The sequence below is a fragment of the Thunnus maccoyii genome, chromosome 1, assembly GCF_910596095.1.
Source record: "Thunnus maccoyii chromosome 1, fThuMac1.1, whole genome shotgun sequence".
Lineage (NCBI taxonomy): Eukaryota > Metazoa > Chordata > Actinopteri > Scombriformes > Scombridae > Thunnus > Thunnus maccoyii.
Window position 1 is genome coordinate 23,768,865 of NC_056533.1, and position 22,462 is coordinate 23,791,326.

General features: G+C 39.3%; 1 protein-coding gene across 14 annotated transcripts in view; it reads left to right on the forward strand.

Moving 5' to 3' along the window:
• tjp1a (tight junction protein 1a) overlaps window positions 1-22,462 on the forward strand; it is a 122,470-nt gene that overhangs the window by 33,762 nt on the left and 66,246 nt on the right. For 13 of the 14 annotated variants that reach the window (XM_042390212.1, XM_042390295.1, XM_042389753.1 and 10 more), the window contains one exon: window positions 5,737-5,950. In XM_042390212.1, coding sequence (XP_042246146.1) covers window positions 5,825-5,950 — 126 coding nt within the window. In that variant the 5' untranslated portion in view covers window positions 5,737-5,824. Of the gene's footprint in view, window positions 1-5,736; window positions 5,951-21,145; window positions 21,737-22,462 lie in introns of those variants that run through there. The other variant, XM_042390624.1, reaches the window with a different exon arrangement.

A 22,462-nucleotide genomic window follows, 5' to 3' on the forward strand; every position in this document is an offset into this window, starting at 1 on the left:
TTTCATGCGTGACTTATGACATATTTATCATAAGTCTGTCTTGCATACAGTATATTTTAAAAAGAGAGAAGGTAAAAGGAAAGAAAATGACCCTCTTAACAAGTCTTTTAGTATTTATTGTGTCCTAGAATCATATTTTTTCTTAAAATGACTTTACCCACCAAAACATAAACACAGTTTTGCAATTAAGCTTCTTTCAAGGATCTTGCTAAACTGAATAATTTAATCTTGTATCCTAATGAAACAACATTCATCATTTTTTTAAAAGTCACTTGATTCTGCAAAACTCTTGGACAAGTAATATTTTTTATCCATTTATTTTTTATGAACATTGTTTTTAAAGACTAATTGATAGGGGTGTCACAATTTCAATTCTAAATCGAAAATTGATCGAAATGAGCGTTCGATTTCGACCATCGAAATCAAAAGTAGGATCAGCGATTCTCCCAGTATTTTTTTTTTCTCTCCACCCCCGCCTACTTAGGCGCATCCGAAGGAAAAAAAACAACAACATTTCCAAGACGACACAGTGCAGCTTATCAGTAGCTATGCAGCTATACAGCTGCATTACTTGTCGTGGCCACTGCCACAGTCAGAGATAATGGAGAAACAACCAAACTGGAAAATCCTCCTGCTTCTCTGAAATCACTAGTGTGGCAACATTTTGCCTTCCCTATGAGTTATGTAAACAACGAACGCATCATTGACAGAAACAGTTTATAGGCTATGCTACACATTTTGGTAAAGTTGGAAATATATTGACAGACTCGAACTTCCCAGATCAATAACTCATAAGCGAAACGTTGTTAAAACACAAACAATGCCTCTTTCCTACCGTAGTAAGGTAGACAACGAGCTACAACCTAATTTCAGCAAAACAAGCTGTTGTCTGAATGGGTCAAATAACACTGGTCTGTATGAACAGCCGGCTGTGAGGCGAGTGCGCAGGGACCGACTAAACTTAGTTTCCTGCAGGAAACTCAAGCTGCTGTTGTAAAGTAACTTTCTGCCATCTAGTGGCTCTTCTTTTTGTTTTTGTGTTTAACAGTTTGTTCCCAATTGACTGGTGAAATAAGTTAGTTATTACATTGTAAATAAATTGTTTAAATTTGACCATGTGGCCTTAATGTGGTACAATCCAAAAAAATATGGCAGTTATATCACACTTGATACCACATAGTCTATCTTTTTAAAGAAGAATTTGAAAATGTAAATGTCAGTTGTCAGGGCATAAAATCAATGATCCGTTGATCTTTACAAATCAAGTCTTGATAGTCTAACAGTAAAATCAAATCGAATCATGACCTTACAATCTAAAGTCAAATTGAATCGTGGATTTGGAAAATCATGACATCCCAACTAATTGATAGATGTAATGACTTGTGAAAACAATGTCTAGGTGTCTTAGTGTAATCTTTGAACCAAATAGTCCTTCCAAGTAATCTCTCTGTTTCTCCTCAGTGATGTTATCTATTAGTGCAGGATTAGTGGACTGACCTACAGGTTGTAAACCACCCTTCTTAAGTCACGCAGATACAGTCCGTGTCAGCACTCTTCATTCTTAGAAACTGTGTTGTTAAAACCCACAGAGCTTCATAAGCTGCTGTTGGATATGTGAATGGAATCCCCTTGTAAAAACAACCCTGGGATTACAGTGACGGAGGCTGGGCTCCTCCAGATTCTGTATGTATGTCATACATATATATATATATATATAACAATAATACATATAACTGACATGTATTATTATAAATTTAATATATACAGTACATGCATTTACTGTATATGTAACATGTAACAAGTACTAAAGCCCAACAGATAGTGGATTTTTGAAGCTGATACTGATATCAATATTTGGGAGTTTTAAAAATCTGATTATAATATAGTATATCGGCTGAAAGTAATTTTTAACATACAGAAGTATTTTGATACTTATCCTTTACATTTGTTCCTTTAAACAATTGTCACCATGTATTCATACTGAGTGAGACAGTTGAAAAGAGTTTGTAATTTAATGGAGACAATGTTTCTAAATGACTGTACCTCAAACATAATTTGGCTTTTCTGTACTGCAATTTACCAGCTAATATATGGGTACAGAATGTTTATTATTATCATTACTAATAATAGGGTCTCACTGTTGTTTTCAACTAATTTTGGAAATGCACAAATTGAAGAGTTGCCTACAGGTATTCTGCCTAATCTGGGGGATTATTTAAATTGGTTTTGAACGTCACTTTGCAGAGTATCACTGAATGGAAGAGTGCTGGGTTGGTATGATGTATGTATGTCATATTGAAATGGTTACTGTTGGGATGCCAGTTAAATAACTAACTGATCTGAAAGAAGAAAGTCTTGCTTCTGTTGTATTAATATTTAAGTCAAGTGACAGTAATCCTACCACAGGAAGATATTCTATCACTGTACTTTTTCTTCTCACATTAGAGGAGCGACAGCTCTCATTTCCTCAGGCCTGCGTACAGCAGAGCGCGATGTCTAGCAATTTAGTCTTAGTATTTTCCACGGCAACAACAAGGTAGTAAATCAGCATGCATGTGTGTATTTTGAATCAAACTGTTTGTTATGAATCAAGGCAGATACAAAACAGGTCTCCGGGCCATTGCTCTTAAGTGAGAAGCCTTCTGCAGAGACACAACGCAGCTCTCATACAAGACAAACTGTGCTGCTATTGATCTGAACCAAGTTTATCTCTTTCACATCAAAACAGTTGCAGAAAAAGAAACAGGAAAATGTGAAAGCCAAAAATATATTTAGTTAAATATACCCCCTCAGGTTGGATCTGCCTCTAGCCAGCACTGGTTTTAAATTAGAGCACTTGCAAAATGACTACAATGTGTTTTCATTGAACCATCTATCAATAGACACGTTTTGAAATCCATACCTTTTAAGGCCAGTTCAGATCAATGATTCAGAGTGAGACTGGATGAAACTTGAAAAAGAATCCTAAAACGTCTGATCGTAAATGTTCTTAATCTGGGCCGTTCACATCAAAGCAACGCGAACAGACACAGATGACTGTTTCCATAGCAACGATACGCTGGCATACCCCACTACTTCTGCATTGATACATTGTATTGAGTGGATTAGCTGGATTTCTGTTTGTTTTTGATAGCCTACAAGCTCCTATCTATAAGCTACTGTTACTATCTGTGGACACATTAAACGTTACCACCGTTTGGCTGGTGACTGGTGTTTTGTTTGTTAGCTAACTTAGCTCACAACATTAGCTTAGCATAAACGAAAAGAACAAGACGTAACTTACTGGACACACCCAGGATGCTTGCAATTGAGCAAAGGGCATTGGTTTTTTATTTTTTTATTTTACTGCAGTTTTTTTTAGCTACAATGATAAAGTGAATGCTGTTGGATGAGCTGGTCCTCCCTCTCCTCTATCCAGAAATCCGCCATATTTTCATACTGGCCTGTGCTGTTACCTGATTGGGTGAAGAGAAATAGCTGTGTCCTTACGTTCTAAAACTCCACATGGTGATTTGACAAGGTTGATCTCTTGAGACCCGAGGCAACAGCTTCAGGCACTCTGCAACTAACCAGACCATTCTTTCATCTTGTTGCGAACCATTGATCTGAACTAGGCTTTACTGGACATAAAAACAAAGATAACATGTATTGACAAGGCTTCAGGTCTAAATGCACGTGGAAAGTGCTTACCATACATGCTGTGACAATACTGGAACAATGGATTAGCTACAGGTAGTCAGCATTATTGTATTGTAGTGATGTCACTGAGGCACTCTGCTCTCTACGGGATCACATTACTACTTTAGAAAAGCCTTGTTTGGAACCATGTCAAACCACATCATAGACAAGCATTGCAGGTAGTCTAGAGTACTTTAAATCTTAGCATGGTGGTGCTGCCTGCTTCTGTTTCTTCACATGTTGAATACGACAGATTCATAGTTTTCAGAACCTGGCCGCCAGTTTTTGGTGGCTGAATGAAAGTATGAGACTGGTGATTTTTCCGTATATTTTTTCTTATTGTTGAAGTCATTCTTTTTGTGATTTTCTGTTTTTATAATTTGATGATGTCGGATGTTTACATTGGTTTAAACATGGTTACAGTTCCAAAACTTGAGGTGAACGTATGTAAAAATGCTCCCTGAAAGTCAAAAGCCCAGGCGTCCTCTTGTGTGCTCCAGCCATCTTCATGCCCAGAGAGGCTGACAGGCTGTCAGTAGGCTTATCTTTATTCCTGAAAACTGTCATGTGTCATCAACTCTCACTCTATCTAATACTTTTGTACAAGCCCTGGCACAGACTGATGACTTGTCATCATGATACATCTGAAGTACAACAAATAGTCCATCTTCTCTTTCAAAGGCTTCATGCTATCACATACAAATTCATCACCGAGCTGGACAGGAGAAGATTACTCTGCCTACATCCTGTGTATATGAAACGTTTTGCCTCACTTTCTGTAAATCACATGTACATGAGGTTACATTTTCCTTCTTAAAATATTTTATCTTTTAAGGTTTTTTTTTATAACGTTGGTCCATTTTGTATTTTGATCACCATTTCAAGCATGATCAAACATGATGAGATTGACTGGCAATTCACCTTAAGTTACCCTAGAAATTCCCTGCATCTCCAACCTCTCGTGTAAGAAGCAAAGCCGCTTCATTGTGGCTTAATAATACAAGACAAGTGGATGCTCCATACCTAGTCTCCATCTGCAGGCTACCCGCTGACATTCAGCCCAATTATTCACACTTGCTTGAATGCCACTACACCCAACAGGAGAGGATGTCCTTTAAAAAGTAAAGAAGGCAAGAGGAAAGTTATGTCACTTTGATCCTCCAGGCATCTTTATGTTTTTCCCTCAGATATGCAGCGGTGCCTGCTAGCACTGTGTACTGTGTGGATTGCTCTTTGAAGAAAATGTGGTCATTGTGAACTGTGTGGTATTTAATGGATATGGTTATGTCAGGTTGTTGAGCCCACAAGCTGTACAACACAAACATTCAGGGGTTTGATACATTCCCAAAGATCTCAGTACCTACTGTGGTACTTCACTACGGAATACTATGTTTTTATTTAGTCAACATAAAGTGAAAAATGAAGTGTATCAGACTGGTGAAACATATTTTGTTTACATTTGGGTTGCAACTAACGGTTATTTTAACGATTAATCTGCTCATTATATTCTGCTATCGACTGGTCTGCGATCGACTAATCGTTTGGTCTTCCATCAGAAAACAGTGAAAAATGCCCATCACAATATGCTAGAGCACAAGGTGACGTCATTAAATGTCTTGTTTTGTCCGACCAACAGTCCAAAATACACAATTTACCATAATATAAGACCAAGAAAAGCAGCAGATTCTCACATATGAGAACCCGGACCCATCAAATGTTTGGCATTTTTGCTTGAAAAATTACTTAAATGATGAAGCAATTATCAGAATAGTTGGCAGTTCATTGTCTTTTGATCGACTAATCGTTGCAACTCTAGTTTACATATTTATATTTACATATGAACATCATGTTAACAAGAAACCCTGGGATTAAGAGAAACCTAGTTAAGAGCTACATTTCTACTGGAAAAAAAACCTGACTTCTTGAACATGTACATGGTTAAACAGGTTTCTCACAGGGATTTTAGAAGAGTGAATGATCAAGACTCCAGACATGGAAATTTTTTAGGCCCTGCATCCATTCTGATGTCTTCTTTGTTTCTTTGTCCTTCTGTTGCAGGGTGACCCCGCCAGATGGAGAGACATCCCCCTCAGGTGCTCCTGGGTGTTCAGATGAGCCTCTAGGTGCTACCGGTGGCGCTGGTGCTATGGCAATGTCCGCCACCTCCACCCTCTTGTTGCCCGTGAGCCAGGGTAAACCTTCCCTGCGTCGCATCAAAGGCCGCATTCACCGTAGCAAGAGCCTGGACAGCATTGATCTGCTCGACTCCAATGTAAGGCTCACTCATCACTTTGCAATACACGTGTCATTACATTGATTCATTTGAGTCATCACACTGACTTAACATTGCCAGATATGCTATAATGACAAAAACGTGTCTCCTAATGGAACAACTGTGATGTTAGAGTAATATTTTTTTATTCTTGATTTGTTGCACCGACTAACTTAAACTTAAACTTTAACAACCGGAATCACGCTACTTTGCTGTACTACTGCTACAGTAAAGTACAGAAAAAATAAAATAAAATAAAAAAATCCTTATCTCTAAACAATATTGCTTTTTTGGATTCCTGCAGCGAATAATATTTTACAATACTGTATAAAATGTAAGCTGTGATTACATTCACGAAATTACAGTTGTTGTGATTTAATGGGAAAGCAAGTGTCTGTGAAGTCCAAACGCATTTTTTTCTCCAAATGGTTTCATTCAGATTTTATCTACACAATCTACAGCCCTAATACGCACACACTCACACACACACACACACACATGATGACCTTTGGTTATGCAATATTTCTTTGGTTTTCAGATGAACACAGTTTAACACATTCCATATGTCTCTCTCTATGACTGGTTTATTCTCGTGAAAAGTATTAATCTGATAAATGATTGGGTAAGCTGCTTGAAGCTAAAAACCCTTACTAACTCTGGGATTGTCCATTGAGCTGAGAACTGCGTTTGGCCCACTCCCTCCACCGGTCAACTCATGTGTACTTGTGCGTGCGTGTGTGTGTGTTGGTGTGTACCTGTGTGTGTGTGTGCATGTGTGTGTGTTTATGAGTGGTGCAGGCAGTTTGGCTTTTGGGAAAGCAACCAACGGTTTATGATGTAAAAAGCATGCCAACCTGCTACTAATGCATGCTTGGTGAAGCTGTTTTTTTGTGGCATGGGACCACAGTGGACACACAAATACAGATAAGTCTCTCCCCTGCACAGCACTACTGAATCTCTCTCTCTCCCCCCCCCACTACTTTCTTTATATCTTGACCCTCTGTAGATGTCTCCTTTAATAAATGTTCACAGTGTGATGTTTCCTAATCCGCCCCCATCCTTCCTCTTCATGTTGACAGTCTGCAGTGTGTATGCATGTGTGTCTAAGTGTGTGTGTGTGTGTGTGTGTGTGTGTGTGTGTGTGTGTGTGTGTGCATGCTCCTTGAGTGTTCAGTGTTTTAGCTGGCCTTAATTGGGAGCTGCCTGGTGTGCCTGTGTAAGGAGTCATTATTCTTCCCCTCCACAGCAGCCAGTGTGTCGTCAGAGCAGGAGTGGGACTCGTTATGATTACGTTTAAGGTAGACAGCGTTTGCAGTTCACACAAGTTAATCCATTATTGATGTGAAGGTGGGCTGAAGGTGGACAGAAGAAGTCGCAGGGTTTGGATGACAAGTCAAGAACGTGCTGAGAGATGACACAGCAAAGCCTCGCCATCCTGAATGATGCAACACATACACGTCTGTTTGAGCCAGTTTGTCAGTTTGATTGACTGATGACTGATGGCATGAAGTTTCCTGTCAGTTTCTAATTCGGAGACAGAGACGAAAATATCTCATAGATTTTTAAAACAACCTTGAGTGCTCTGCTGCATAATACTTAGCAGTGAGCCGTCTGGCCTAAATCAGTGGGCGGGTTTTTCTACCTTTTGCAGACGTGATTGAAGCAAGAGCAGAGGTTGGTCATGCCGGAGCTTTAGAGGCAGATGGTGAATGAAAGTTATATGTGACTTTGCTTTTATGTCATCTACAAAAACAAAAAACTCCTTCTGGCTCGAGTGGAAGATACTTTGTCCAACTATAGCAACCATGTTACTGGGATAAAAATAGGACAGAACAATTTGAGGAAAATATTTGATTTACATATTTTAGATGAATGCTGTATTGCAATTGAAATTCTAATTGTGAAAAAATATTATAAAATGAACTCCAGGTCTGTGTTTGTGGTCCGTATAGTATTAAACAACATATGTTTTTACTTAATGTGTTGAAATATAACCATGACAAACAAAAGTGGTGCTTTAATTACTGATAACGTCTACATGCAAATTATGGTAGTAATTAATGAAAAATAAAACAATGTTTTGATATCTGACTGACAACCACTGTAGCAGGTTGAGCTAGCTGAAGTTAGCTTCACAGTCTGACAGAGCAAACGTCTTCACTGCCCTGAAACCCAAAAGTCCTAGTTTAGAGCTTTTCAGAACATATTTACATGTAAATTTAAAACCATGGTATAATGTGACTAGCAGTTTAACTGGGATGTTCTGACAACTCTTCCTTGTTAACACTGGACACTAGCCACTTCTTTGAAAACTGATTTTAGGCGATCACTTGGATTATTTTGACAAATTACGCAAAAGTCCACTTTCAATTGTATTTATCAAATATAAACCACGTACAGAGTGGTGTTTCTTCCTCGAAGACAGTAGTTCACGCTATAATGTGTCGTATTATCCAGACGAGAGCCAAGAATTAACATTGAAATTCAATTTGCCAGCAACAGATGGCTGCCAACAAAAACTTTCACTTTGTACAGCTTAAGAAACTGTTTGCTATGTAAGTTATGATTAAAAGTTTGGCTTTTGCAACTTAAGAATCACACTATTTCAGTTTTTGATTTTGATATAAAAAAAAGTAAATTGTTCAGCCCCAGGTAAAAATGATATATGATTTCACCATTTCAGACTTGAAATCTACCCCACAGCCTCTGTAGCTTTTATCTGCTCTGTCACAGGCCTTATACTTTTCCTAATCTGTCAACAGACGTACAGTACATAACACATACACTGATGTGAGTACTGCAAAAAGTATTTCAGGCATCACAGAAGTCAGAGTTGGAGTCCCAGTGATGCTTCACAGTTTTATCTTTAAAGACCATCCATCAGCAAGGATAATCTTCAAACACAGCCTCAAGAGAACCTGTGAATTCCTTTTGAAGTAAACCTCCCTTCTCACAATCTGTTCATCCTTTCTCTCGCTCCTCTCTAGAACATGATATTCCAACAATAAATCTCAGCGCAAATACAGCATGTTTTATCCTACACAGTCTTTACACAATTTTCCACTGAGGTTGAAAGTTTGTATGTGACTCTCAGGCATTGAATTTCAATTATGCCTCTCCTTCCATCAAGAATATCGAAGATGCAGACTAAAAAAAGGCCTCAGTATCCATTTCATCTCACTGCACTCTCACTCTATGCAACAGTATCGTCTGCTTGGAGCATGTTACCCAGATACATTAGCTTCCATTCTCTTACCCTGCTTCGACCCGTCACAAGATGTCCATGAAGCATCGTCTGAAGCATGAATAATAGATTGAAGAAATGATCTACTTCATAATGCAGTGTTTTCTTTCTTTCACTCGCAGCTATTTTTGTGTAATCAAAAACAGCACCGTGAGGGCTGCGAGAAGAGACTCGGAAAAGTCCGTGTTTAAACTGAGTGAAATCACCAGGGATTGTAGCTATTATTTATTCAATACAGACTAGTGGCTCCTCTATTTGTCTTCTAATGCAAAGTAGCTGCCAATGTGTACTTCACTCTGGAGCAAACGGATTGATTCCTCGCAACAATGTCATTGGGTAGATGGATGTGTGTGTGTGTCTGTGTGTGTGTGTGTGTGAGTGTGCATGTGTGTTTCTGTAAATTGTGAAGTGTGACCTGATATGCAGAGTCCTTGGGGTGAAAGAACACACTGTTTTGGTGAGATTCATGTGGCACAGCTTTCTGTCTGATCATTGAGCCATGGTTTGTTTCCCAGTAGATCTTTTTGCACTTTCTAGCCTTAATTTTTAATACTTAGTCTGTCCAAATGAGACAACAAGAAGATTTTTGTTTGTGTTAGAGGTAGTTAATGACAGTTTTTCATTGCCTAAGAAAGCTTGGGCAATGAAAAACATGTTCACATGTCAACTCATTTAGCGTCTGCCAAATGTAATGTATGGAAGTTTCTCAGCCCGTAGGCCTAAGGACCATTCATAATGAATAACGCTTATTTTCAAAAGTAGAGTATATCTTTTTTTACCCTTTAGCGATTACTATGATCATACATAATATCTTTGAATCATGCTAGTACCAGAATTGTGAGGACCAGCTCAGGTCATATAAACAGATTGTACATCTAGGATGCCAAATTGGTACGCCTGTTTTAAATTTAGTATCCTCTCTGCTTCTTTAACTGAGATGAAAACACAAAAATAATTATCTAAAATCACAGATACAAATGTTTTCACATGAGCACTGTGGAATGTACTGCTAATGCTTTATTCAAAGCAAAAGGAGCCTCTTTACTCCAAAAGAATAAACCTCTCTACAGTTTATATTATGTTGGGTAGTGTAAACATTGACATTTCTAAAGGTAAATGTCCACTGACAACATGAACTGTTGGATGTTTGCAGTTATGGTTATGCACCTTATTCATTTGAATGAATCATGGCAAGTATTCAGCACCGAAATTGAAGCTCAAGTCCTCAACCTGAAGCATTCTGGAGCAAATAGTAACACAGAACTGAATGGCAGGTGTCCATTTAAACAATTTCTGTTCATAACTTTCTGTCCAAATGTGGAAAATCTGTTTTTCAGAGTAAACGGCTTAATGTTATTTCAAAGTTACAGCATTTTGTATAAAAATTTTCTGCACCTACATACATTTCCGTTCCTACTAAGCTCCCAAACTTTCTGAGTGCTGTGTCATCATCCAGCACGGACAGACGTTGCCAGCGGACTTTGAACATACTTGATCGTGTACTCTGTGGTTAGGCAGACCTCTCTGCCGGGCTGATGGGTGCAGACCAGAGATGGCAAACACTCAAACACTGGCTGACAGAGAGAGTGTAAAAGAGAGATTACAAAACGGAGTGATAAATGTGAGGGAGGAGTGGAGGTTATGACATGGATGGGCAGTGTGAGGGATGAGAGAATGGTTTGACGGCAGGGAGCAGGATGTTCCGATTAGATGAATATATTTTCCCCGGATAGACAGGAGGCTCCGCAGACACCTTATAACTCACTCTCTTCATCCCTTGTTCTCAAGGCACAACGGGACAAAATTGCATTCCACATACAAGTCGTTTATCTTACCTGAGTTGAAACAGGCCACTGAAAATCGTCCGCAGCCTCTTTGGTTGTGTACAGTATGTGCGTGTGTTTGTGCGACTGTGCGACTGTGCTGTGCCTGCACCTTTGCGTGCGTCGGGTGGTGTTAAAGCAGCAACTGTGGTTATTTTTGAACAAATTATTAAACCCACAGTAGCGCTAAGCCTCTGGGATCACCATACACCAGCCATCAGCCCAAAAGCTGCTGAGTTTGTAAGTTGAATTGGTCCACTAGCTACTTTGGAAGTAAATCTTGGAATTCAGATGTCTGGTCAGATCAGATGCCGGATGAAGAAGTTTCCCTGTTTGATGCCTGTTAAGTCATACCACCTCGTTAGATACACAGTATGAATGTGCTTGTGTCTTTGTGTGAGTATGGACACACACACACACACACACACACACACACTGAGGCTGTGGATATTACTTCTGTAGATATATGATGCGATCAAGAGAAAGCTGCACACTAAGTCAGCGGGCAACGTCTGACGGGGACCACAGCTCTGCTCTGTCTCTGCTTGCCTCTAGGGGCAGCACTAATGCATTTATCATTGATAATGATACATAAATCCCACAGAAGGCATGTTTTATATGATACATGTATGTAGGTTTTCAGGATAGATTTAATATTCATGTCAGATTCAATGCTGAAGAATAAAAAAAAGTAAGAAAAAAATAGAGTGAACAATAATAGTAATTTTTAGGTGAATGTTGTCATAATAATACAATAAGTATGATGTGTGTGATGAGGGGTATCTGTATGTAGAATATTATGTTGTTTTTGGTTTCTCAGGATGATAAATTATAGGATTATGTATATCCTACTGTATGTATGTGAAACACTAATAAAAAGAAAAATATATATACTAAATATATACTGATATTTAATTATATCAAATAGAGAAATTGTTTCTTTCAGTTACAGTTGTGCTGCAAAACAAACTACACAGGAAATAGAAAGACATTTCAGATTACTAGTTGCATGAACATTTCCTGATGAAGATCTGAGGACCGGGACGTTGTTAATAAAGCAAGTACGAGTGACTGACTGACTTTCTGGTCCTACATCAACAACCATTAACCAACAACATCAAAGTTTGTTATTTTCCTCAGTTCTACTACAACTACTGATGCTATCTGCCGCTGCTACTATTACTTTGTACCAGTGGTGGAAAGTAACTACATACATTTACTCCTAAGAACAATTAAGTTCTATTTGCACTTAATTTGACCATTTATTTTATATTCAGCTTTAATACTTCTACTCCATTACTGTTCTGGTGGAAATATTGTCCTTTATACTTCACTAGTTTTATCTGACAGCTGTAGTTACTGGTTACTATGCTGATTAAGATTTTAAAAAAATAAAATAAAATAAACTACTCAACAGCATATAGATTTAATCTACCTCAACCAGCTACAGCATTGAAATACTGCTTACACATGAATGCATCAGTAAGAATAATCCAGTGATATAATGTGTAGTAACATAAAACTGACAGCAGCCATTCTGCTGCATAATGAGTACTTATTTAATAAGTACATTGTGCCGTTAATGCTTGCATACTTTTACTTAAGTACAATCTTGAATAAAGCACTTTTATGTGCAACACATGTTTTTATGATATAAACACATAAAGATCTGAATACTTCCACCGCTGACTACTACGACTGATATAATAATAATGACATAACACAAAAGTGATGAACACAAAAAGAGGGATAAAAGCATGTGTGTTTTTCACTTGTCAGTTTATGTTACCTTTTCAGCTTATAGTGTTTGATCACTTCTACGGGCTGCAAGTTCATGCCTGCGATCTGGGACGACCACTGAAGTCTCCCATTAATTGCATTCGCCATTAACCAGCAGCAAATCTATAGGCTGTAGCTTTCTGGTTCCCTATGGCTTTGATTTTGATCGGAGTGATTCATTAGCTGTTTAAAGACACGGAGCCCTCTGCATAATGACATGCTCCCTGCCCCTCGTGTTAGCTCATCCCGCGGCACTATGCATATGTAATGTCAGGCAGCAGGAAGGGCAGGCAGAATCAATGTTGGTTCTATAGATAGATGAAGCAATGATCTATGACATCCACAGCAGCAGCCTGTAAGTGAGAAGGCCTTATTTAACACAGGGTCATATGGAGCCATTCACATGAAATTAAATTAAATTAATCAATCACTCTTGGTTTGTAGTGTGTGTGTGTGTGTGTGTGTGTGTACATGCTCTATGTGTGGAGGAAATGGCTGGGGGGATACCCTGGCTGCATATATTGCAGGAAGTGTGTCTTCATATTAGTATGTCCGGCGGTCTGCTGTCCTCTGTGTGATATTGATTGGTCGCATTAGGGAGTCTGCAGGTCAGCATTTCTCAAACGGGGGACAGAAGAAAAGTAGGATGGAGGAGGGCAGAGAGGAGGTGTGGAGGAGTTACCAGAGGGCACATGCAGAAAGGATGAGTGAGGAAAGTAGGGAGACGACAAGGTGAGATGGAAGGGTGGAAAATTAAAAGAGAGCAGAACAATCACAAGATTGATTGAAGAAAAGTAGCGGTATTGGTGTTGTTTTGCTCATGTGGCCACAGCCCCACCCCTGTTCTATAGTATTGATTTAATGCGCTACAGCTGGTTAAAGATGACCTATTGTTCTCAAGCTCTTTGTTTGCGTGTTTGTTTACAGTATATTAATACTCATTTTTTTTTAAGACCAGGTAGGTAACTGTCGATATCGCATAAATAACATTAAGCACCTCAGAGAGTAGCGCAACTAATTGTATTGATCGAAAAACAACCAGCTCTTATTGACACATACTGTAACCCTGTGTTGCTTTCCCATGGGATGCAACTGTTGTGCTCCTGCTCGGCTTACTTTTTCAAAATGCTCGTGCCAGATCAGCTTTAATTTAGTCACTGTTAACATGCATTCCTCTGATTAGACATGTAGTACTCATATTATTATTCTTCTGCTCAGTGACTGACAGCGTTTCCTCTGTGACCTTAAGTAGCAGTGGTGTTTTGAATTATTATATTATAACACCTTGTAGTCTGGAGTTAAATTAAACTAAATGGCATTTGTAATTCCTAAAGGTCTGTAATGGTTTGGGCTTGTTGTGTTTTTTAATCCAATTTTTTTGGGGGGGATGGGGGGCTGTGTTCTGTGCTCAGAGACCCTGGCGTGTCAGTTGTCAGCTGTGAACATAAAGTAGCTGGCTCATGCATAAGATGTGTTGTATTATGAAAGAGAAGATTGGGTTAATTTATGACTTCAACATTCATCTTGTACCACGTGGCAGCAGCAGCAGCCTCGTCTAACAAGATGGGATGGATTCTCGGCAGCTCAGAATTTAGGCCCTCTCCTCTGTTTCCATGGCAACACAATTACTTTGCCCCTGGGGGTGGGAGGTTAGGGTGATATTACACACAGGTTAAAGTAATGTGAATGGGCAGTTTTTTTTTTATGTTGAGAGGGCACAAAAGGAAAACAGGCTGTAGTGTGCACTTATGTCAACTGTTTTATTTTTTATTTTAGTGAATCTGTGGGTGAAATATCTCACAGCTTTTTGTTGCAGCTCTAGAAAAGAGCTTCTTTTCTTCCGTTGATGTTTCCCTCAAATTGCTAATTACCTTTGCATGAAGGAGGACTGTTTGAATTCACAGAATACCTACAATCTCTTATTTAGCCACTATAATGTTGTCACATAAGTATTAAGTTAGATTTTGTTGCTTCAATTTACCACACTTGTGATCATCATTGAGAATAGTGTTAATATGATATAATATAAGAGGTCACTCAGTTCAGCATTTATGTTAGCAGAGAGAAGGGCTGCAAAAGAAAGCAGTAAACTCATCGTAAACACACTGTGAGGTAATTTAGAAATCAACATATTGTTCTTACAGACCTTCACCAGCTATTAAATTCACGATAGAAAAAAAACAGCATCTTGATACTCAAGCCAAAGGCAACAACAACCAATCAATAAAGGAGTCAAACTGCCAACAGCCGAAACAATTACAGTACAACTGATAAAATACATGAATGAAATGAGACGAGCAATGTATCACAAGATCCACAGAATACAATAGAAAACTGGAGAAATCTGTTTTTGTATTTCTTTTTGTTAGTGGACTTTTGAAATATTGGGTTTTTTGAATCACCTCTTCAAGGTGTTTATTATGAAATGTATCTCTAGTTTGGACTTGGACTGCTTGTTGTCTTAGCTTCTCTTGTTAATTTGTGTTGCCTGTGAGTCAAGTGCATTTGTCACGTGCTTTTATTATCTCCAATATTTTTTATGTTTCTCATCACCATCTAATGAAGCATGATAGTGAACAGACAAGTCGTTTCTTCAGCAGCTCATGAAGCAGCATTTCAAATTAAACCTCAATGCTTCATGTAAGATCTAAGAGATTTAACATAAGAGTTAATGCAAGAGAGATAAAATAACAGGACATATAAGCTTTTATATATTTATGCAAAATGTCCTGATGACTGAGGCTTTGATACATGATCATAGGTTTCCTCATAGCTTCGGCTTTTCTTGCCTCTCACAAATAATCTGGCTGCATGTACTCGAGCAAAGAGAGACCCTTAAAACTGAGAGAAAATTTGATTCTACAAACATGTAATGTGGATAAATGAAAATGTTTTATATGGACAAATATGGGTAAAAATAGAGAAAACAAAACAAAACAAATGTTATATAATCAAAAATGAGAGAAAAACATGTATACAGAAAAACACATTCATAAATATATAAAGAACAGTTTTTTCTGTGCTGTAGAACTTAATAGTACTGAGCTGAAAGTGTGTTGAGAAAATCTTATCTGTCTAAGTCAGATATCTTAGGCAGATTATAGACCACAGTCCATTTTTAAACAGAATATACTTCTTACTTGTGATGCTTTGTGAAGTCGGTGGTAGTGGAGACTGTACAGAGTGTCATTTCTGTTCCTGTACTTCATTTTATCACTTGAGTATGTTGCCCTCTTTCAGCAATGTCAGTCTCCTCAGTGCTGCAGGTACACAGAAAGATCTGTGTCTCTCTAACCTTTCCCTCCATGCAGGCACCTCTAGGGGCTCTCATTTCACGTTTGACTTTTATTTTCCCTCTCAACTAAATTGACCACCAGAAATGTGAAACGTTGTAAAGTGAGATGCCCCCGGGGGAAGTCATGATGCCAACCCGCAACCTGGCTTCGTGGCGTCTGTCTGCAGAGGAGAGTAAAGCAAGTGATGGAGAAAAAACCTGAGAGGGGAAAAAAAACAAAAAAACAAGAGGAAATGGGTTAATCAGAGCCGACGGGTGCATGGAGATATGTGTGTGTGCGTGTCTTTCTGTCTGTCTGTCACTGCACGTGTGTGTCTGCCTCTGTGTGTCTGCCTCTGTGTGTCTGCCTCTGTGTGTGCGTGCCTCAGGAGGATGCTTGCTCGAGGACAAGGGGGTTCTCAGGATGGATTTCGTCAGAAGCCAGGGGCTGTGCTGTGCACCATTAGGATCAAGGTTGCTATTTCAGGATGTTACCTGCTGAGGGATGTACTCTGCTCACAGTTTTGATGGCCCCTTCGCCCAAGTCCACTAAACGAGGCAGAGAGGGCTGCTGATGAGTAACTGGGATGGGACCTATTTTCTCAAACTGACCAGTTAGAGACCTTACTTGATCTCACATATTTATACATTCATGGCATGAATGGTACACATATATTTTCATTTTATGAGTGATTGCAGTTTTAGTTTTATATTCAAACTTTCCCGAAAGATCTACATTACAACACTAATACCCACGTGATACGATTTTGTCCCTAAAACCTCCTCTGGGATGTCTGACCTTAAATTTGACCTTTTGTGCAATTACATAACTGTCTATACTGTAGGTGAAGCAATAAAAACATAGAAAGACTCAATCTATTTACTCTTTTTTTCTTTTAGTAGAGTGAGATTATAGAAAATAATCTCACTCATTATTTTGTAGAGGACTGCTGACATCATGATCAAATACAAAGTTCCCCAGTACTAAATTTGGAAACTGTTGCCTCTCACACTATTTAAATAAGCACATGTGAGACCAGGAAAGTGTGTGTGTGTGTGTGTTTGTGTTTGTGTTTCTTTTTTCTTTGAGGAAAATGAGTCAGCATTCTTTGTCGATTGACTTCCATAGCACAGGGACACAAACTGACCTCTGGGGCCTTTGGGGTTAAAGGTCATGCACAGTTGTAAATAAGCTGCAGGTTTTGGATACACGTGTTTAAGCAGGCATGAAATGATTTGAATAATTGCTTTGAATCATTCAGATGTTTTATTTGCAGAAGATGTATGCATTTATCCTTATTAAGTGCATTCAGATTGATTTTCTTTTAATTAAATGAACAAATTGAAGTAAATACATTCAGTAAAGTAAATTAATATATTGAGCAAGGAGAAGTGGCATATTTGATCAGACTAATACTACAAGAGAGTAATCATACTATTAAGATGGAGAATTTATAAGATTTCTTTTCAATTTACAATTTACAAACACAAACTAAACATCATACAGGAAGTAACTGTTACACTGAAATGTTTGCTCTGGTCATAGTAAATCACAAAGGACTGTGGGGATTACCTTTGTTATTCATTATTATTTATTTGGAAGGATGTAGTATAAATGTACAGTTTGTACATTTTAGTGTCATAATGGTTGGATAATAACAATGACTTCATGACTCAAAAAAAGAAACTGAAGGCCTTGAAAAGCACTATCTCTCTGCTAGATTTGCTCCTTGCTTTGATACAACTTGCATGCATACTGTTGGCTGCAACACAAGATCTATTTACTCTTTTCTTTTTTCTTTTTTTTCCCCTTCATTTATTGTGCAGTACACCTAGGTGGTCACTAGCAGTGCTCGTGCTACGGTGAAAGGATAGAAAGAGCGCTGAAGCTTGTCTCCAGTCAACCTGCTTGAAAAACAGGTCAATGAGAGATTTTTTCCTGCAGAGGGCAGAGTTCCACCACTAACCAACTGAATGTGGCAGCATACAGCTGACCTCCTCAACACTGGTCTCCATTTTAACTGCCTCATTGGGAGAGGATGCTCTTCTACTCTTCAGAAAAAGTGGATGTATTTTATATTATTTACATCTGTCTTTATGCGTTTTTACATTTGCCTAGCATGTGTTTGAAATCCCTTCCAGCCAGTTTGTGTGTGAGGTGATGTTTGGATGTGGACAGAGACGGAGAGAATGAGATGGTGAAGAATGATCAGAGCAGCTAAAGCAGAATTTTTGTTAAATGCCCATCAATAAACCATGACACAAAACGAGGTGGATATCTGTCTTTTGGTGGATCCTTTTAGCATGCATGTGAGCAGTCTATGTTGTGTATTACTATACTATACTAAATTTAAATAAGCAACAACAGGAATTTCATGTGTGATAAATGTATATTTCACTACACTTAAAGTTCTGACAGATCTTCTGCCTTTACTATTGTGGCTCCCTCTGTGACTTCATAGCAAAGCAGATGCCAGAAAATTTAATTAACTGAAATTGACATTCCAGAAAGGCCCACTGGGGATTTCACTGCCAAGCAGAGTGGCAGATCTGTGTAGCATCAGAGAGCGAAAAAGAGAGAGATAGGGAGAGAGAGAGAGATGGGCAGCGATTCATCTGGACTGATATTTTCCGATACAGCAATTTTGAAGATCTTTTGTTTATTGAATATTTTGTTTACATGCTAATGAGAAGGAGTTTTTCCAACATCAAAATAAATAGCTTTGCTAGACTAAATTCTGAATGCTGTTATCCAAGACAAAAATCTGCATGACCCCTTGAAAATGAAATGGCAATTGTTCACAGATTTGTTTGATGTTCGCGCGGAGAACAGCCACAGAAGAAGATTGCGTGGACAACACGTACAAAATGTTCCGATGTTTTGCTCTTATTCAGATGATGTAACAGAAAAGGCAGATATGAACTTCTGCTCATAGTTATGAGGTGGTGTCGAGTCTTTGCTGGGGATATTTCATTAAAAGTACAAGAGGAGGTGGAGAGGAGAGGCAGCGGGGGATGACTGATCAGTCAGGTGATAGGGATTTTGTCATCCATGGGTCAGCGCCTTCACTTGGAGCTTGCCAGAATTCTCTAAGAAACAGACAAAAAAACAATGTTCTGTATGTTAGATTTCTCGCCGCCTTCTACTGCCTTCCTGTCGTTTCTCTTTAACAAACTGAATGTCATCTGCCTGGTGCCATCCGCATTAAGCTGGCAGTTCAGTGGGGCTGCAAAGAATACTGTTTTTACTTTTTTTTTTCAGAATCCTTACCTAGCTTTCACCACAGAGCATTGTCAGAGGAGCCCTGCTCAGTGAGGCACCCTCAGACAATATATATTTCTGGCTTGTGTTCAGTGGGAGCTCCCTCAGAGCCTCAGTGACGTTGCCAGCAGATTAACCGTCCTCATATCCCTGCATCCCTGTTATTTCTCCTGCTTGTTTTCTTTTAATAAAGCTGGCTGGCCTTCTTAGTCCTGAAGAGGGCTGGCAGACAGACAGACAGGCAGACAGGCAGGCAGGAAAACAGGGAGCCAAGCAGGTAGGCGGCAATAACAGGTAGGGATGTTGTCGTGGGGGGACAACTGCCAGACAAACTGGACAGAGACGGAGACATGTCGAGAGGGGTGCTGGAAAAGGTTGTCAAAGAGGTCACAATACTACAAACCCTGCTGTGTGAACGTGACAACTCTGTGACGCTGTCGCTTTTGATCCTCTCCTCCCTGTGTGAGGAGTTGCATGCTTGTCAGAGAGACTGGCAGCCAGACACACATTCATGCATGTGGGCACAGATAGTTATTGACTTTGTCAGGAGCAAAACTAGTCGGGAGGGAAAACATTACCTGCTTGTTTTTCACTTCTTTAATACCAATCAAATGGTCACAACCTTGAAGAAACACAAATTTTGATCCAGTAATTGTCCTATGTTGGTGATTGATACCTCATCTGCTTGCAACATTTGCACCTTTAAACGTGCTCATTTGATTCTCAGCAGAGGCAGCTGGATGTATTGGTGACAGCCCTCCTCGTACCCCACCAAGCTCCACCTTTCCGTAACAGCAGTCTCAGTCATCATAACTGCTGATGGTTTATCCCTAATGGTGACCCATAAATAAAGTAGCAACCAATGAAGAGAATTGATTTCCAGGAGCACGTAGGACTGCTAGAGATTTATGTTCCGAGTCTGACTCTGCTGCAGTGCAGTATATCACTCTTTCTGATATGTTTTGCCCTTCATCTTTTTTTTCCAGCCCATCACTCTGCCTCTCACTGTATTGCCCAGAACAAAGTGTTCCCTCGTTTTTTGGGGGTTTTTTTTAGATTGTCATATTTGCCAAATTTCTGTCTTTTTTTTCTCATCTTCTCTTAAGTTTATCTTCCAATTTTATTCTTCCATGTGCTCTGCTCAGCTGGCCTGTACCAGCTTTGTTTTTCTCTCTGCTCTGTGTTTGTCTGTCTCTCTCACTCACACACACACATACACACACACACACACACACCTACACACCTTTTGATTGTCCGAGACTCTAATAGACCAACCTCTGACTTTCTGGAATTTTCTCATTTTGTTGATTTTTCTGTTTGAGTGAGTTAGGCTTCAGATCAGAGTAGTCTTACAGTCAAAGTAGAGCTTCCAACTTTCAGTTATGCATCTAGAAAATTGCGGCGCTATTACTCTACATCATTAAATAGATAAAAATGCACTATTTGGAGAAATTACCAAGTGAAACATTCTCAGGACAAATTTTTTCTTAAATCTGTCTTGCTAGTTCTTCAATGTCATTTTCTTGCTGGGATCCAAAGCAAGTCATTGATCTGTATGTTGAAAAGATACCATCACTTCCTGTAATCCAGCTCTCCGATTCACTTACATAGTTAATCCAGTCACACAGCTGCATATGGATAGGCTTGCTCCAGATTTGCACAATATACGGCAGATGTTCTCTGGATGTGTGTGTGTGTGTGTGTGTGTGTGTGTCCATCCTATTGTGGGCATCCAGGTGCTTCAAGCACCAGGAGCCATAACAGACCCCAGTTTATTAATGTTGTTCATTTCCTCTCGTCTGTTCCCCTTCAGCCGCCTGGCTGCTCGGCTCTCCAGTCCAACATTCCACACACTCCACTGGAATTAAGGGAGAGGCCTGCGGCGAGGCAGGGAACGAGCTCAGGAATGTCTCTGTTATCACAGGGAGAGAGGATGGAGGGAGGAAGGGAACAGGAGGTCAGAGCAGAGGGCCCCACCGTTGTTAGGTTGACTTCAGACAGGACTCTTGGACTTGTAGCGATTACCATCATCAGAGCTTTGATCACTACACAGAACTCTGCCCATAAACTCAGATTAGCACAGAGGTGCATGCCTCTGGCCCAATCAGAACGCATAGGAATCTAATTTTAGAGCTGCCGCTTTTTAAATCAATAACTCCACTCCTATCAGTGGCAGTGTCATGTAGATTATCTCACGGCCTTCACAGATGTCACACCAGGTTGGCTCTGCTCTCAGTCCACAGTGTGCGCTGCTGAGGATCACCCTGCATTTACTCACACAGCCAAACGCACTGGCTTGCATACTGCTCGTGCATGCGGAGGGACACATACACGGGTAGAAGCATCCCTCTGGGTTAACCGTAGCTGGAGTCAGACCGTGTGCAGGAATATGCACGCATGTGTGGTGAGTGAACGTGAGAGATGTTTTGATAATGTTTGATGAGCACAGAGCTAATGTAATGTAATTTTTTGGAAAGTTATTGTTTAGCAGACTGTTTTTTTTATTTTCTAGGCTTGATATTTTATTGTGAGTGTTTGAGGTTAGCATGTTTTCATATTTTCAATTCATACTGGTCATGTCTAAATGTTTTGTTCTTCTGGAGGAAGATGAAAGATGTATTTTGAAGGTAGATGTTTATTGCAACACCAAAGGATATTTCTTTTTTGTTGATCATCTTCTGCACTGAACATGTACTACGAAAGGGGAACAGTCTGTTCTGTAGTCTGCTGGTTGAACTGTGCCAAGTTAAAGTCAGTGTTTTAATATTAACCAAACACGTGCATGAAGAGGAAGCTAGTATTTTGTCTGCTTACTGATTTGAATCATCTTATAGTCATTGTATCTGTGTTTTGGTAATGGTAGTAAATTAGATACAGAGAAGGAGAATGGAAAATGTTTATAGCTTAGTACAACTAATGAATCAACTAATGACAGTGAAGAGAAAAAAAAACCATGTTGAACAGGTTGTATCTGATATTATTTCAAATGAACACATTTCAGAGGTAAGTTTTATAGGAGAATCCATGGATCTAATTTTAAAATGTCTCTTGACTCAATGGTTGGTTAGCACTTCTAACTTTCAGCAAGTTTTGCATGTTAGGCTGCCCACTTCTGTGATATAGAGAGGGC